The sequence below is a fragment of the Tripterygium wilfordii genome, chromosome 4 (genome assembly GCF_013401445.1).
Source record: "Tripterygium wilfordii isolate XIE 37 chromosome 4, ASM1340144v1, whole genome shotgun sequence".
Lineage (NCBI taxonomy): Eukaryota > Viridiplantae > Streptophyta > Magnoliopsida > Celastrales > Celastraceae > Tripterygium > Tripterygium wilfordii.
In genome coordinates this window covers 11,838,553-11,857,107 of record NC_052235.1, presented here as the reverse complement: position 1 = coordinate 11,857,107, position 18,555 = coordinate 11,838,553, and the positions used below count along the sequence as shown (strand labels likewise).

At 37.5% G+C, this 18,555-nt stretch overlaps 3 protein-coding genes across 3 annotated transcripts; 2 read left to right on the top strand and 1 right to left on the bottom strand.

Annotated features, from left to right (window-relative positions):
* Positions 1-2,265: 2,265 nt before the first annotated feature.
* Positions 2,266-3,249, bottom strand: LOC119996957 (zinc finger MYM-type protein 1-like). Its single transcript, XM_038843735.1, has one exon. It carries the CDS (start codon positions 3,247-3,249, stop codon positions 2,266-2,268), a length of 984 nt encoding a protein of 327 aa, XP_038699663.1.
* Positions 3,250-10,367: 7,118 nt separating this feature from the next.
* LOC119996956 lies at positions 10,368-12,408 on the top strand. Its single transcript, XM_038843734.1, has 3 exons — positions 10,368-11,027; positions 11,277-11,357; positions 12,382-12,408. The coding sequence occupies exons 1-3, from the start codon at positions 10,368-10,370 to the stop codon at positions 12,406-12,408; spliced, it is 768 nt and encodes a 255-aa protein (XP_038699662.1).
* Positions 12,409-13,934: 1,526 nt separating this feature from the next.
* On the top strand, positions 13,935-17,329 carry LOC119996955 (receptor-like protein 15). Its single transcript, XM_038843733.1, has 6 exons — positions 13,935-14,106; positions 15,838-15,994; positions 16,100-16,279; positions 16,359-16,453; positions 16,547-16,627; positions 16,683-17,329. Exons 1-6 carry the CDS (start codon positions 13,935-13,937, stop codon positions 17,327-17,329), a joined length of 1,332 nt encoding a protein of 443 aa, XP_038699661.1.
* Positions 17,330-18,555: the final 1,226 nt, after the last annotated feature.

The following is an 18,555-nucleotide window of genomic DNA, read 5'->3' as shown; positions in this document are numbered from 1 at the left end:
ATTGAGTTCATGTCCAGCACTTGAACAGCACCTGTCCGGTAGAGATTGCCTAAATTTTTGACCTTATCACCATCTTTTTGATAGATAATACAGAAGAATTGCATAAGATGATTAGGATCACACATTTTCAGCTCTCTTTCACCACATAGTAACGGGCCATACTTATTTGATTGCACCAGAGTATTTTCATGCAAGACAATTAATAGAACCCAATTCATAACATCATAGAGTGAAAGAGAAGTGAATAACCTCAGCCAAATGCAAGTCCTATTTTCAGTTTCAAAAAATAGACTGTGTCCAGCAACCAACCTTCCAAACCAATAAGGAATAGGCAAGGTGATGCCCCAAGCAATAGTAATAGTGTAAATTTTCACCAAGTCGGAGCAAACTACCTTGGTAGTATGATGATACGTTGCCTCAGCGAGTTGTGGAATTGTGGTCCCAATCCTTTTACAAGTTTGGACATGCTCTAGGATCCCCACAGCACAACCCATCACCTCCTCTTTAGTCTTGTCCATATCGTGACAAGAAATTTCAATAAAATTTCTTTTTGGAAAATGATCCACCAGTGACTTGTTTGTGCACTTGGCAACCAAGTCCACCCCCTCATAGATGCCTTCTTCCTTTGTAAGCATGAACTCCATCAATGTATCACTACCTGGAACAAAAATAAGGTTATTCTTCTCACCTGGGAGCTCCACACCTTCCTTCAATGCACGAGTAATAGCTGTCGCAGTAGTATCTGATAAGAAATTGAAACCAACATTTTTCCCACGCAAAGTTGGTAGTCTTGGTTCGTTCGGAAATGAGGTCATGATTGTCACATTCAAGGGAACTATCTTCAACTAGAAGTGGCTTCAATAGGGAGCTTCCCTCACTAAAATCATGTTTCCTGTTGTCAACTACATTTCTTTTGGAGACGCATGCTGACCCTTGCATGAAATTCATTTTTTATCGACATTTTCACAGATGGTCCTCTCGTCAACCAGCAAAAGTGCTTCATTTTCATTTGAAATAGTCCAAGAACCTAGGGGCTCTTCAATATGAATCTGCTGAACCACTAGCTCCTCTTGGGGCTCACACATGTTTGCATCTCTTGCACCTAGTGCCATCTCAATTAGGTCCCACTTTTGTTCCATTGTTTTCAACTGCTGACTCATACTTCTCTTGAGGTTTTCAATCGCCCTTGTTAGCCAGTCTTGTGGATCATGCGCAGGGACGAAGCCAGAAAATTTTTGTAGCAGGGTCAAAAGAAAATTAAATTTAATAATTCTTCAACAATCAACAAGTATCAAAACCAATTAACCAAACTAATCAAAGTTGAAACATATAAGGAGATCAAACTAAGATTACCTTTGGCTACAAGCCTATAAGTAGTAAGCTCCATGCCTCCACCTATGCCTTAGGCCCTTAGCCCTTAGGTACTTATCCGGTTAGCCCCTGCATTCGAGGAGATCAAACTAGGATTAAAATGGATATGTAACCTATCTAGTCAATCATAATTGAAATAAAAATTGAAAAAAATTATACCTGGTTACAGTTGCACTCGGCGTGGTCTCATTGTCTGAAACCGTTGAATGATAGTTTCATTATCAATCCCATCTAAAATATCTTTCTCAATATATGCGACCAAAAAAGCATTAAGCCACTCATCTCCAACACGGCTACGCATCCGATTCTTGATAATTTTCATTGTAGAAATGCTCTCTCTACGCTTGTAGTTGAGACTGGAAGAGTCAATGCCAAAGTAATCAACATATAGACCAATGGGTATATCGTATGTTTTCGTGTTTGCACCATTTTATTTGCAAGGCCAGCTATTCCCTCTACTGATGAGAATTCAGAATTATTTCGAACTTCAAAAATATATGTGTCAAGTTGATCCTCAAGCACATCAAGATCATAACCAGAAAACTCTTTTGGATACATTCGAGCAAACTGCATAAGCATTTCCTTGTTGAAAGCAGAGAAACCATCACTTGGATTAAGACATCCTACACACAGAAGTAACTCAGTATTTGCCTCTGAAAAACGATTGTTTAACTCCATAACTTGCCTATCTATAACAGTGTTGAACAACTCAAAACGAAAATGATGTTTATTTGTTCTTTCTTCAACTCCTCTTCTTGGACGACCACGAGCCACATGCTTATCATCCATGTTTGGAACAACAATATCATGTGTGGAACAAAAAGATGAAACTTTCTCCAATAAAGAATCCCATCCATGATCTTCTCTCATCAAATTCAAGCGTTGCTTTGATATTTACACTAACCGCATGGCATTCTCGATCTCCTGCTCTTTCTTTTGTAATGCAAGTGATAACTCATTAGTAATGGCCAAGGTACTCTTCATTAAATGCATTGTAAACACAAAATCAAATGTCTGTATTGCCTCCAACAACATGCATGCTTCAACAGTTTGTTCCGAACTAACACCATCAACCATAATGACTTCAAGTACTTCAACAACAGAAGAAAACATGGATATAAGCCTAAGCAAAGTATTATAATATGAGCTCCATCGAGTATCACCTGGCCTTTGCAAATTAATTTCTTGATTCAAGCCTCTTCCGCTAATTATCTCTCCTTTCTTGAGTGCTTCAATAACTTTGTCATGTTGTTTAGCTCTAAGTATCTCTTGCCTTTTACAAGATGCTCCTACAATATTCATGATCTTCAAAGTAATTTCAAAAAGAAATTTAACTTGGAAGTGATTTTTTGCGACATCAACAAGAGCCAATTGAAGTTGATGAGCAAAACAATGAACATAAAAAGCACATGGATTCTCTTCTAAAATTAGTGCTTTCAACCCCTTATACTTTCCTTGCATATTACTTGCTCCGTCATAACCTTGACCACGCAAACTTGATAAACTTAATTTATGAAGAGCAACCATTTGATCAATGGCATCTTTAAGTACAGCAGAAGTGGTATTGGCGACATGTACAACCCCAATAAAACGCTCAATTATATCCCCTTTTTTATCAACATATCTCAAAGAAATTGCCATCTGCTCCTTGGTCGATACATCTCTAGATTCATCAATCAAAATAGTAAAAGTTGCATTGCCGATATCCCTGATAATAGCATTAGTGACCTCAGTTGCAGCTGCAATGCAAATATCCTTCTGAATATCAGAAGAAACCAACTGAGAATTATTAGGAGCATTTTTAAGTGAAACCTTGTTTATGTCTTCATTATGTGCAGCAAGCCAATGAAAAAGCTCCAAATAGTTTCCTCTATTCATTGACCATTCAGATTCATCATTCCCTCATAATGCCAGCCCTTGTCGTAAAAGGAACCGAACACAGTCAACAGCTGCAATCAAGCGAACTCTATAATCAATTTTATCTTGATTTGACTTTCCAGTGAACATCGCATCAATTCTTCCAGTAAGATTCTGATTCATTAGATTTTGACATTTCATCTTCGCTTGATTATGCGCACTATTATGTTTCCCAACATGTTCTTTAAGCTTCATTTTCTTCTTCCAATTTATGAATCCCTCACCAACGAATGAATCACCGCCACCCTTTAAAGTTTGCGGTCGAAAAAGATAGCAATAGAGGCAATAGGCAGCATCTTTTGCTACGCTGTACTCTAGCCAACCATTATATTCCTTAAACCACTCTGCCTTGAACCTCCTTAAGACATTCACAAATTCTGTTTGTGGAAAATCATGACTTTCAGGTTGAGTAGGGTCCTTCAAAAGGTATGCTCTTCGAACTTGCTCTCTGTCATTAGCATTATAACTCCATATTGGAAGTCGATGCCCTGGATCCCTAGGAAGATTTATTAAATCAATCTCCACACGACTTTGCTTCATTGCGGACTTGTCTTGAGCATGAGATTGAGAAGAATCACCCGCTATAGACTTTCTTTTGAAAAACTTATCCATAATTATCAACAATCCTACAAACTGAATACAATTATCCATAATACAATATTACAATATAGCATTGTGTCATTTGTGTGAACTGTGAAGTCAAATCTTTACTAAAAATTCTGAATTCTAGTATATATGTTCCAATTTTCACAAGGGTGTAACCAATAAACCAAATAATCAATTACCATTCAACTAGACAACTATCAAGATTCAAGAACACGATTTTCTAAAATTACAACTTAACAAGTTACATGTCAAAATTCAAATAATTAAGAACTATTGAAATTTTAACCAAATACAATAAATGAATCAAAGACTTACCAAAAGAATGACCCAATTTGAGGCTTTGAGCAAATTGCTTGATCTTTAATTGAGCCCTAATAATCATATGAATCAATAAGCACAAAATTGAACAAGAAATAGAGTGATTCCTACTTTACAAGGCTAGTTGGCACATGATACGACTCACTCACCACTTGTGTAGTTGTGTTCTCGTCTGGGTGGTGTTCTCAGTTCTCGTCTGCACTCAAGAACTAGAGCAGCAAGCCAGCAACAAGTCAACAACACGCTCAACGAAGATGATTGCACGGAAGTCCTCCTCGTACTGATACTTGAGAAGTATTTTAATTAGAGACTGTATTTTTGGAGTCACTTTCCCATCAACTACACAACAGCTCCAAGCCTCCAAGCCTCCAATTATCACATATTCAAGTCTATATGCTCGGCTGCACCGCCTGCACGTCTATCAGTCTATGGAGTCTTAAGTGACTCTTAACTGGCCTTTTTTCCAACTTCAATTGGGCTTGTAGTTTAACATTTAAGTTGGACTTTTGACTTCTACTTGACCTAATTAAGGCCCATAGTTTTAAACACATGAATTCATAACTTATTCATTTGGGCTTTTACTTAAACACTGAAACACATAAATTGATCAACTCTAAAGGCCCATATTAGTCACAATAATCATATTTAGACTACATATATATATATATATATATATATATATATATATATATATATGTATATGTAGATGTATATTAGGTTTTTTTTTTGACTTTTCCAGGGGGGGTCAATTGACCCCCCAAGCAATAGTCTAGCTTCGTCCTTGTGTATATGTCTATTAGATTTTTTTTTTGAGTTTTCCAAGGGGGGTCAATTGACCCCCAAGCAATAGTCTAGCTTCGTCCTTGATCATGCGCCTGAGTGTTCTCAGGAATTGCATTGTTACCTTGGGGTAGTTTAAACCAATTTTTTCCAAAATCAACATACCGTTGTTCGTTCTTGCTAGTTCGTTCTTCACAAAGTTGAGCATAGCAATCAGCTCTATCGTCGTGAAGCCGAAGCCCCATCATACGGGTTCATTATGCTACCTTGATGCCATCACCACGGGCATAATTGTTAGCGCCCATTTTGCAAGATCTATCATACCCGATGTCTTGATGTTCATGCCAACAAACTCGCTCAAAATTAGACTGAGGATGATCATTGTGTTGTTTGTACAACTCAGCTCACATGTTAGGAGATAGATTGTACCAAATTTGATTATAGTGTCGCTCGTATCACTCAGTGCTCTTGTCATGAATGTGATTGTGCCTTAGTCGATCAGACCCCCACTCATCATGCCTACTCCAGCCTCTGGATCGTAAGCACGGGCATCCCAAGTGCTCATCCTTGTCTCCGATACCAAACTGATGCAGATTAATAGCTCAGACCATTAATCGAACACCTTCTGTGCATCTTCAATAAAACTAACAGCAAGACTAATACACAAATCATTGATAGCTCAAAGTTTCATACACTACACACCACGCCCAAGCACCAAAATGGAGACAAATATATCATAGTTAAACCAAAACCCACATATAATTAATCTCCAGCAAACACTAACCTTTCCATGGTTCCTAATACATGTACAATACAAGGGTGCTTACACAAACAAAACAAGATAGGAAGAGAATTACAAACCAACGGGGAGGACCCCAAACATCGATCGAGCACTTGTGGTGAGGGTAGAGAACTCGAACTAAGAAAGAAGAAACTAAGAACAAAAGTTCACCAAAATATCCAAGCTAACTGTCATGGGCTCGGGCCTTAACGAACCTTCACTACCAAACGGGCCTTACTTATAAGCCCACCGCATCAATCATATTATATTAGCAACACATTTTGACACCGAGTCACTATGAAGCTTTTAAGCAAAACCATTAAACTTGTTAGAGCATAAACTAAAAGGATTTAACATTTTTTGGATTCAAAATTATAGGTACAATAACTCTGGACAAGCTTAAGATCCTTCGACTAAACAACCTCGGATCCTACGGAAGCATTGTGTTACAATCATTAGGGGAGTTCTCATCAATCTAATAATCTCAATCAAACAACAATCCCTCAAGGTATGTGCATTTTTGTATTTGTTATGTCAAATGTTACATAATTTCTGCTTCATGTTATAGCATTCGGTAATTTAAGCACAGTGGAAGAGTTGATCTTGGATGGTTCTATTCTCTATCAAGACTTACTCTCAAGCATTGGACCATTGGGTTCACTGAAAATTCTAAGCGCCCCGATGTGCGATGGGCTTGGAAATACCGTACCAGGGCAAGGTTATATATTGATTTTCACTTAAAAAACCACTGTTGTTTGTTTTTCTCATTATTATCCACAGGTAGCTCTGTAAATTATATAAGTTTGAAATAATTTACTTTGCAGGCTTGTGCCAATTGAAAAACTTAACGGGAGCTTTATCTCCATTATAATTCACTTGAGGGGACACTTCCACAATGTTTGGCTAACCTGTCATCTTTTAGGTACTTGGATATCTCCCATAATCAACTCAACGGCAACATTGCCTCCACTCCCATATCCAATCTACTGTCCATCGACACTCTCTCACTCGGATATAACACTTAAGCGTTTACTCTGCTAGGAATATGTCTTAATAGTAGAAAGTGTCTTTCAAACTTGGACTCCAAAATTCCAGCTTCAAGTGTTGAGTTTGCCAAGTGCTACACCAAAGAAATATAAGGCAAACCTTCCAAATTTCCTCTACTACCAGTACGACTTGAGATTCATTGATCTCTCTGGTAACAACTTTGGTGGAGTGTTGCGCTAGAGTTGTTTGAAAATAACACAAGATTGGAGGAGATTTCGATGAGAGATAACTCCTTTGTGGGCTTGTTTCCATGTTCATCTCATCCCAATCCAAATCTTTCTTTGATGGACAGATCCCACAATCAGTTACAAGGTCAAATTTCAACAAATGTAAGTTCAGTTTTGATAGGACTATTATGCTAAAAGCCATTATTTTATGTAATATTCAAACTCGATTTATTTATTTGAATAAAATATATTTAACATTTAAAATGAGAAAAGACATATTGGCATCAGTGTCTTTTATTCTATATGGTATATGAATTGGTGTGTAGAGTCTAAGCTTGCACACGGAAGATCAATTCATAAGTTCCTATCGAATATAAGTAAGCGATCACAGCTAAGATGGAATTGGACAAACCGTCGGCTTGGTTGTGGTATAGTATTTCAGTATACCTATCTTGGTTACGGAGAGTGGCAAAGCTTGAACTAACTATACCAGTACACTTGGAGTGTATTGATTAGGACTACGTGTGAGTCAATTTTCCTAGTCTGACTATATGGAAAATTGTACACTCATACAGACGTTATAGAATTGTTCATATTCTTAATTTATTAAAGATTATTGGTACATGTGCATTTAATGTACGGGACTTTGATTTACAAAAGGGTGAGGTCTTTTTGTACAGGCCAACAAACATCAAGTGAGTTGGGTCACCGCATTAATTGTACGATGGAAAATAATCTGTTAATAAAATTCATGCCCAATTATGGATTGATGATACCCTCTTGAGAATGCTTATAGGATTTGAGATTGTGTCAAAACCCTGCAGGTGGATTTTAATTAATCCGACACATTCAAATAAGTTAAGCGGTAAGATCAAGGAAATATTTAAAGATGTCAATTAAATATTATATGTCAGTGGCATATTTAATTGACGGGTATCTTAACGTGAAGAATTTATGAACAAGTATAACAAAAGGCTCAGATTTAATTTGAGATAAAACGGGGAGTGCAATTATAATATTTTAGTGGAATATATTATAATTTATGAATTATAATTATGTCCATGGGTTTGGGTTGATAATTAAATTCATAGGAAGCCCATGTTTTATTTTTCCTAGTTGATCCCCACTGTAGCCCAGAAGCCCAATACTAGAAGATACAGGAAAACCAAAACAGACCGGAATTAGGAGAGGGAGAGGCTTAGGCTTAGGGGCCGGCCCACCTAGGGAGAAAACCCTAGGTATGGCCGAACCCTATAAACACACACATAGTGTGTGTTTTGTTACAACAAGTTTTGAGACACCAGTTGGCCTCTCTACTCTCTAATCGTTTCCACTAGTTTTGGTTTGTGTTCTTCAGGTTCTTGGAGAAAAGAGACCACCCTCTCAATCCAAGTTTGAGAATTGGTGCATACGGTGGAAGATCCGCAGGGTTGAGCTTAGTATCAAACTCGCTGACTCCATCATTCGTTCCTGATTATTAGAGATCAAATCAGAGAGATCTCAAGGTATATAATCTTCTTGCAATTAATTGATATATGGTTTGTGCTATGGTGATTAGTATTTGATAAGAAATTTTTGAAACTTGTCTAACTATCATTTATGTCTATGAGGTCCTTATACGCTTCCGCAAGTTGCATGTTACCAACAATTGGTATCGAAGCCGGTCATAGATACGTAATCGATGCTAAACAAATTCAAAAATTTATCAAATTTAATTTGTTAGCATAATCTATGTTTTTCGGTGTTATTGCTAACTTGTTTTTGCAGGCTGAAATTCTGGCTATCATGGTCTAGTTTTTTTTTAATTATGATTTTAGAATTGTTCACTCCGAATAAAGGAGAAGGAATTTTTGTAAATTGAATTTTTAGATTGTGAACTCCGGTTTGAAGGAGGTTAGGATTTTTTTTGTAAAAGCAGATGAAGAAACGAAGAGACGAAGGACACCGGCAGCCTTGCTGCCGCTGCCTGCTACTGCTGCCATCACAGGCAGCTGCTGCCAGCGCAGGCAGCAAGCGCTGGCAGCAAGTGCTGGCAGCAGCTGCTATAAAGCATCCGACAGCCGGCGGTCACCGCCGGAAGCTGAAGGACAGATGTGGGCGGCAGAGGGCAGATTGGGCAGCGGGCGAGGGGCAGTTCGGGCAGTACGGGCAGCAGTATTTCGAGCAGTTTCCAAACGGGGATTCCTAATCAAGTTGAGATTCGGGCTTGATTGAAGACCATGATAGCTATGACTCTTGATTGATTTGGTTTCCTATTTTAACTATGTCTCTTATTTTAATTGCATGTATGATTGTAATTAAATGTCATGCTAGATTAGGATTCCTATTTATTTATGGATGTTATCTAAACATGGAAAATAAAATACTAATCACCCAAAAAAATAAATATTAAGTGGGAGAAGGGTTACACATCACCCTACGGTCTCCATCATTGGTTCAAAGAAAAATATGTAATAATAAAATTTGGAAAGTTGAGATATTAAATGTGACTACGGTATTATTTTGGGAAAAATCCGTTTTTAACTTAAGATTCTTTTTCAGAACCAAAGTGTGTTATTCCGACCCATGCATTTAAGTATTCTAATTTAAGATTAACAATGCAATGTCTCGAAAGTTCTGTCAAGGATTGAGGTTACTTAATTGCTCGCCGTTTTTCAGAAAGCGCCCTCTTTCCTGGGAACGACCTGGTTGCTAGATTTGTTAATCGTTAAATTGAAAACATATGGTGCTGCGATAACGGTTTCACTTCATGGAGAAAATCCGTAACGAATCTCGGTTTTGGGTGGTGATACCAAAATGCGTAAATTCCGGTCAATGCATTTTTTAAGTTATCTCAATTCCAGGAGTTTTGGAATTACGGAAATATTTTTTTAAGTTTGGATTATTGGTAAGAAAATATAATAGAGATGTAATTGAAAATACGTGTTGGCTTAGACCTTCCTCCTTATCGGAAATTTTCGATTACAGATATCTCATATTATTAGTTTTCTTGATAGTCATAATGAGTAGTCACTTATTATAAAATTATTTCCCCATCGGAATAAATGTTATGAAGATGGTGAGATTATGATCAAGTGATGGTTATACACTTAACTATAAATTATGGAAATATTTCCCATCGAAATCAATACCATTATTTATAGGACCAAAGCAAGTTGACTAATTAAATTTACATTTGACAGGGCGTGTTGTCTTGATAATGAAAATTAATGTGAACTAAATTGCATGGAATTTATTCTCCCATCGAGATAGGAAATTTCATGCTAAAGTGTTTTGATTGTTAACGAATTATATGATTGATTATGGGTGCAATCTTAGATAATTCAAATCATGTATGTCATAAATTAATTTCTGAATATGTCACTTTTTAGTTTTTCAAAATGCCTTCATTCAACCCATTATCTATTATAATGAAAGACCATAAGTTGGATGGAACAAACTATGTCAACTGGAAAAGAAATTTGGATATTGTGCTCACCTCTGAAGAGTATAAATTTGTGTTGACTGAAGTATGCCTTGAATTGCCTGAGGAGGGTGCCACAGATGAGCAAAGCAGTGCTCACAAGAAGTGGAAGAAGGCTGATGAAATGGCTAGATGCTACATGTTAGCATCAATGTCAGACGTGTTGCAAACACAACACCAGAATATGACAAGTGCATATGACATCATCTATAGCCTAAAGGAGATGTTTGGTGATCAAGGCAGAGTCGCAAGACAAACTGCCATGAAAACACTCCTAAACACCCAAATGAAGGAAGAACCCAATGTAAGTGGGCACACTCTTAAGATGATGAGTCTTTTGAATGAGCTCGAAGTACTTGGTGCTGATATTGATGGTGAAAGCCAGATCGATATAGTACTTCAATCTCTTCATGATAGTTATGAGAATTTTCGGCTAAACTATAACATGAACAAAAGGCTTTATACCTTGCCGGAACTTCTCAATGAGCTTAAAGGAGCAAAAAAACTTCAACCTAAGCAAGCTAAGGTCAATCTGAATGAGAAAGGATCTTCTACTATACCGAAAGGTAAGAAGAAGAAAAAGACTCAAAAGAAGAATAAGTCAGTCAACTCCAAGGGTATTCAAGGTGGAGAGAAAAAGCCGAAAGGCAAGTGTTTTCACTGTAGCCAGAAGGGACATTGGAAAAAGCAATGTCAAACATGGCTAAGCAAGAATACTCAAGGTAACTATCTTTTATTTGTTGTCGAAACACAATTAGCGGTTGTGTCTACTGGATCTTGGTGTGTAGACACTGGAGCTACTAATCATGTTTGCAATTCGTTGCAGAGGTTCCAAGAAACCAGGCGACCAAATAAGGAAGAGAGTTACGTGCTTTTGGGAGATGCGACAAAACTAAGATTAGAAACAGTACACGTTTTTCATTTGAGTTTTAGTAGTGATAGGACTTTAAGTTTGAACGATTGTCTTTACGTACCAGCTATGAGACGAAATTTACTTTCAATTCCATCTTTAGCTTTGAATGAATATTGTTTTGAGTTTGATAACTCTATTGTTATCAGGTACAATAAACATTTTATCTGTTAGGACAATGCTAGAGACCCCCAAAATTTGATCCCCAAAAGTCCCCCAAATCTATGTGGCATTAAAATAGCCATTGATTAAAAACACACATGTAGGACCCACTTCATATCCAACACTTCACATTAAATGGGGGTCACTTTTTGGGGGTCTCAAGCATTATTCAATCTTTTATGGTACTTTGGTAGATAATCTTTACATTATAAGTCCAAATTCTGCTATATGTAATGAATTGTAACTCAACAATTTTGCCATCTAAGAGAAAGGAAACTTCGAAACGAAATCAAACTTATCTTTGACATCTACGCTTAGGTCATATAAATCTAAACAGGATTACTAGACTGGTACGAGATGGACCTTTGAGTTCATTAGAAGTTGAGGAACTTCCAGTCTGTGAATAACATTTGGAAGGTAAGATGACTAAGAGACCATTTTCGGCCAAGGGGTATTGAGCCAAAGAATGTTTGGAGTTGGCACATTCTGATGTGTGTGGTCCAATGATTATCCAAGCAAGAGGAGGTTATGAGTACTTCGTCACTTTCATAGACGATTACTCAAGGTATGGATACATTTTTCTAAAGCACCATAAGTCTGAAACTTTTGAGATGTTCAAAAGCTATAAGGCAGTTACGGAGAAGCGTTTAGGAAAGAGTATCCAAACACTACGATCTGATCGTGGTGGCGAATACCTCTCAGGAGAGTTTATGGAATACTTAAACGCAGAGGGGATTTCATCCCAGTTGACTGCGCCAGGCACACCACAACAAATGGTGTGGCAGAAAGGAGGAATAGGAATCTTATGGAAATGGCAAGATCGATGATGAGTTTTTCTGAGTTGCCTAATTTCTTTTAGGGCTATGCCCTGGAAACAGCTGCCTAAATTCTAAACTTAGTTCCTTCTAAGTCAGTACCAACTACTCCTACTGAATTATGGACAGGACGAAAGCCCAGCTTGGCCCATATACGGATATGGGGTAGTCCGGCCCATGTGTTGGTAGGGAACACTGGGAAGTTGGAATCAAGAACAGAAGTATGTTTTTTTGTTGGATACTCTCGAGGTACCAAAGGTGGTTTGTTTTATAGTCCAAAGGATCAGAAGGTCATTGTCAGCACCAACTCCCAATTCTTAGAAGAAGACTATATGATGAATCACAAACCCAAAAGTAAGATTGTTCGTGAAGAATTAAGAGGGGAAACACAAGGAAACCAAACAACTCAAGAAACAATAGTTGAGGATAACGATCCAGTACCACATAACAGTGGGAGGATTGTGGAATCCCTAATTGATTCTGTTCAGAGGGATGATCAGGACATGCTGGGGAATCAACCAAATCAGCGTGAAGATCCTGATACAAATCGAATAGAATCATCACACCAAAATACTCCAAACGAACAAATAGAGCCTCGTTGTAGTGGGAGGGTAACTAGATTACCTAGTCGGTATGCTCTATTGGGTGAAGTGTATGAAATGTTCCCAACTGAACAAGATACTGATCCAAGTAACTACAAAGAAGCTCTCCAAGATAAAGATGCAATATCTTGGAAGAAAGCTATGAAATCTAAGACGGAGTCCATGTACTCAAATCAAGTATGGGAACTTGTACAACCACCGAATGGTGTAAAACCCATTGGTTGCAAGTGGATCTACAAGAGAAAGAAGGGGGTGGATGGGAAGGTTCAAACCTTCAAAGCTAGGCTTGTTGCGAAAGGGTACACTCAGAAAGAAGGGACCGATTATGAGGAAACCTTTTTGTTGGTAGCAATGCTTAAATCTATCTGGATACTTTTATCCATTGCAGCATATTATGATTATGAAATATGGCAAATGGATGTCAAGATAGCTTTCCTAAATGGAAGTCTTGACGAAAGCATCTATATGGTACAACCAGATGGATTTGTAGTGAGAAACCAAGAGCACCTGTTGTGCAAGCTTAAGAGATCCATTTATGGACTCAAACAGGCATCTAGGTCTTGGAATATAAGATTCGACCAGGCCATAAAATCCTATGGATTTGAGCAATGTCCCGATGAATTTTGTGTCTATCGGAGGAGCAATGGAACTGTGGTGGTATTCCTAGTATTTTATGTAGATGATATATTACTCATCAGAAATGATGTAGCTATATTATCTACTGCTAAAGTCTGGTTGAGTAGTCAATTTGAAATGAAAGATTTGGGAGAAGCCGGCCACATTTGGCATGAAAGATTCCAAGAAAGGATTTCTTCCTTACAGATATGGAGTCACTTTATCTCGAGATCAGTGTCCTAAGGATGTTGATGAGATAAAGAAAATGAGTCAAGTACCATATGCTTCGGGTGGGAAGCCTCATGTATGCCATGATGTGTACTAGACCGGACATATGTTATATGGTTGGTCTAGTTAGCAGATATTAGTCTAAACCATGTATGGAACATTGGATTGCTGTAAAGCACATACTCAAGTACCTAAGGAGAACGAGAGATTATGTGCTGGTTTACAAGTCTGATGAGCTTATACCCACTGGGTATACAGATTCAGATTTTCAGTCAGACAAAGATTCTAGAAAATCAACTTTAGGGTATGTTTTCACATTGGGAGGTGGAGCCATTAGTTGGAGAAGTGTCAAGCAATCTTGTATTGTTGACTCCACTATGGAAGCTGAATATGTAGCAGCCTCTGAGGCAGCTAAAGAATCAGTGTGGCTTCGAAACTTTCTTATAGACTTGAATGTGGTGCCTACAGCTCTGTCGCCTATTACACTTTACTGTGATACTAGCGGAGCAGTTGCAAATTCAAAAGAACCAAGGGCTCATTCAAAAGGAAAATTGAACACAAGTATCACATGATACGAGAGATCGTACTGAGAGGTGACGTCGTCATGGCCTTGAGCAGAAGTGGGAGATTGATAGGAATAGTATGCTAAAGGCCATTATTTTATGTAATATTCAAACTCGATTTATTTATTTGAATAAAATATATTTAGCATTTAAAATGAGAAAAGACATATTGGCATCAGTGTCTTTTATTCTATATGGTATATGAATTGGTGTGTAGAGTCTAAGCTTGCACACGGAAGATCAATTCATAAGTTCCTATCGAATATAAGTAAGCGATCACAGCTAAGACGGAATTGGACAAACCGTCGGCTTGGCTGTGGTATAGTATTTTAGTATACCTATCTTGGTTACGGAGAGCGACAAAGCTTGAACTTACTATACCAGTACACTTGGAGTGTATTGATCAAGATTACGTGTGAGTCAATTTTCCCAGTCTGACTATATGGAAATTGTACACTCACACAGACGTTACAGAATTGTTCATATTCTTAATTTATTAAAGATTATTGGTACATGTGCATTTAATGTACGGGACTTTGATTTACTAAAGGGTGAGTCTTTTTGTACAAGCCAACGAACACCAAGTGAGTTGGGTCACCACATTAATTGTACGATGGAAAATAATCTGTTAATAAAATTCACGTCCAATTATGGATTGATGATGCCCTCTTGAGAATGCTTATAGGATTTGAGATTGTGTCAAAACCCTGTAGGTAGATTTTAATTAATCCGACACATTCAAATAAGTTAAGCGGTAAGATCAAGGAAATATTTAAAGATGTCAATTAAATATTATATGTCAATGGCATATTTAATTGACGGGAATCTGTAACTTAACTTGAGGAATTTATGAACAAATATAACGAAAGGCTCAAATTTAATTTGAGATAAAACGGGGAGTGCAATTATAATATTTTAGTGGAATATATTATAATTTATGAATTATAATTATGTCCATGGGTTTGGGCAGATAATTAAATTCATAGGAAGCCCATGTTTTATTTTTCCTAGTTGGTCCCCTCTGTAGCCCAGAAGCCCAATACTAGAAGATACAGGAAAACCAAAACGGACCGGAATTAGGAGAGGGAGAGGCTTAGGGGCCAGCCCACCTAGGGAGAAAACCCTAGGTATGGCCGAACCCTATAAAAACACACATAGCGTGTGTTTTGTTACAACAAGTTTTGATACACTAGTTGACCTCTCTACTCTCTAATCGTTTCCACTAGTTTTGGTTTGTGTTCTTTAGGTTCTTGGAGAAAAGAGACCACCCTCTCAATCCAAGTTTGGGAATTGGTGCATACGGTGGAAGGATCCGCAGGTTTGAGCTTAGTATCAAACTCGCTGACTCCATCCTTCGTTCCTGATTATTGGAGATCTTCTTGCAATTAATTGATATATGGTTTGTGCTATGGTGATTAATATTTGATAAGAAATTTTTGAAACTTGTCCAGCTATCGTTTATGTCTATGAGGTCCTTATACGCTTCCGCAAGTTGCATGTTTCCAACAAGTTTTTCCAAAGAATAATTTTTCGGGTGCTATACCGGAACAGTTTGTGAGCTCGCAGTCCTCGTTATCATTCGTGAAATTATCAAACAACAAATTTTTTGGTCATGTACATCGGACAAGTTTCAACTCAAGTGTGCTTAGGTATTTATAGTTAAATAACAATAAGCTTGTGGGGAAGATACCTTATATCCCATCCATGAACTCTCTATCATTGTTGGATATAAATCATAACTCTTTTTCTGGTAGGATTCCAAGATGGATATCAAAGTTATCAGATTTAAACGATATTGATCTATCTGATAATCACTTGGAGGGTCCTATTCCTCAAGAATTATGCAAACAAAATAATCTTCATGTTTTGGATCTTTCGCAGAACAATTCTTCTGGCAATATTCCACCTTGTTTCATCCAAGTAACAAATATAGAGTATTTTCATTTGTACAAAAAAAGCTGATAGGTCCATTGCCAAGTGCTTTTATGAGCTTTACTGAGATGGTGACTCCAGATCTAGAGATAACGACTTTAGTGGCACCATCCCAAATTGGGTTGGGAACCACTCAAACTTGGGTGCTCTTCTATTGAAAGAAAATCATTTTCATGGTGAAATTCCTATTGAGTTATGCCAATTAACGCAATTAAGTTTCTTGGATCTTTCATTGAACAATTTTTCACGTCACTTGCATCCTTGTTCAGGGAGTTTGACTTTTGAAAACCAAAATGGCTTTTTAGATGCAACTCCACTTTTTTCACGCAATGAGATTGGTGCTTTGGTTGGTATACTCTCTTTCAAATGTCAATTCAACTTATGGCTTTTCAAATGATGTACAAGAAGTGATAGAGCTTGTGACCAAGAACATTTCCCTTGATCACAGATCTTCTATCCTTAATCTAATGTCTAGGATAGACCTCTCCAGCAACCAATTCTGTGGTGACATCCCCCATCAATTTGGAAACTTAAGTAGGGTTAGAGCGCTAAACTTGTCGCACAACAATTTGATTGGGCCGATTCCGGAGACATTCTCTAATTTAAAGAGCATAGAAAGTTTGGATCTTTCTTATAATTACTTGAATGACAGAATTCCCCCACAGCGTACCGAGTTGAACACTATTGAAGTTTTCACCCTGGTACACAACAATTTGTCAAGACCGGTTCTAGATAGGAAAGCTCAATTTGCGACATTTGATGAAAGTAATTATGAAGGAAATCCTTGTCTTTGTGGACCTCCGTTGAATAACAGCTGTGATGAAATTGATTCTGCATTGCCAATTACGAATGAATTTCCTAGTGAACGTGATAATGATAGTTTCATGGACATGTTTGTGTTCAATGTGAGTTTTACCACGTCTTACATTGTGGTACTTTTGGGAATCGCAACAATTTTATGCATAAATCCGTATTGGCAGCTGGTATGGTTTTACAAGATAGAGTTGTGGATTACTCGTTGTTATTACTTTTTCTTGGACAAATTCACATAAGCGGTCCAGCTTCCGACTATGCTTTTGTTCCCATATGTTATTGAGTTCTACAACTGTAATTGCTTTCAACTAAGTTTGATTTGATAAAAAAATTGAGGCAATGTATATATGCAATGAAATTGCCTCCTTTATTTGCAAATAAATCCATTTGGTAGCTTTCATTAGTTAATTTGTTGATATGTACCAAAACATGAAGAGATGCTTGAGTGCGTATTAATTCTAGAAATTTAAACACTATTGCCTCAAAGTACTTTTCACACAGTATTGCTGTTGATCCATATTGGCTAATTGGGATGTCTTTATTGTGGAGTTCATGAAAGAAATCAGGTCCCAAATGAGGTTTCCTACTGCTAGAAAAACAAGTATTAGTATCCATTTTACAAAAGTATTATCACTTGTATAAGATTCTGACATGAGCATCAGAGTGTCCTCAATCACCACCGTGGCCGTCGAACCTACTGACCTTCTTGTTGAATGTGATAATCAATTGTGACCTAATTTTGGGCTTCAAAATAGACTTAGAAAGATTTGTTGGAATTGTTGAACTTCATCTTCTGAAGTGTGAAGCATAGAACACGGAAGGAGGAGAGAATGGTTTTAGATTCGAGAAAAGGAGGATTAATGGTGGAGAGTGAGGATAAGGTGGAAGGTTAGTGGTGGTTTTAGAAATGTTGCATACCGTTGCCACCGATTTCCAAAGAATCCATGGGTCTTGTTGTCACCAAAAAGTGGCCCAAGGTGGTAATGATTTGCAGGTGTACCAAGTCTTATAGTTTCCTACACTAATTGGAATGAAATGCACCAAATGTAAATAAGACTTCTATCTAGACGATTGAACGAACTATCTTGGGACCTCAATAGTTCTAGATTCTCCAACTTCACTGAAGTGCGCTTTATTGAGATTGAAATGAAGAAGAATGAATAAACACCAAGAACAATTTACACAACGATGGTTGGCATTGAAACTTGACAAGGAATAAACACAAGAGAATTTGGAATGAACAACATGATATCTACTTGAAATTGACAAGGATTTGGAAAGTAATTATAATGCTAAAATGCTCGGAAGCTTGAAAATGCCTTTGGGCTTGAGTAGTTTCTTTGATTTGTTGATAGTTTTGTGTGTGTGTCCATTCTCTGTCTGTCTACCAGCTTTTATACTTTCTGTCTTGCACGAAATTCTCCCTCCATAAACGATGATCTTACTGTAGTTATCCCCTCATTTG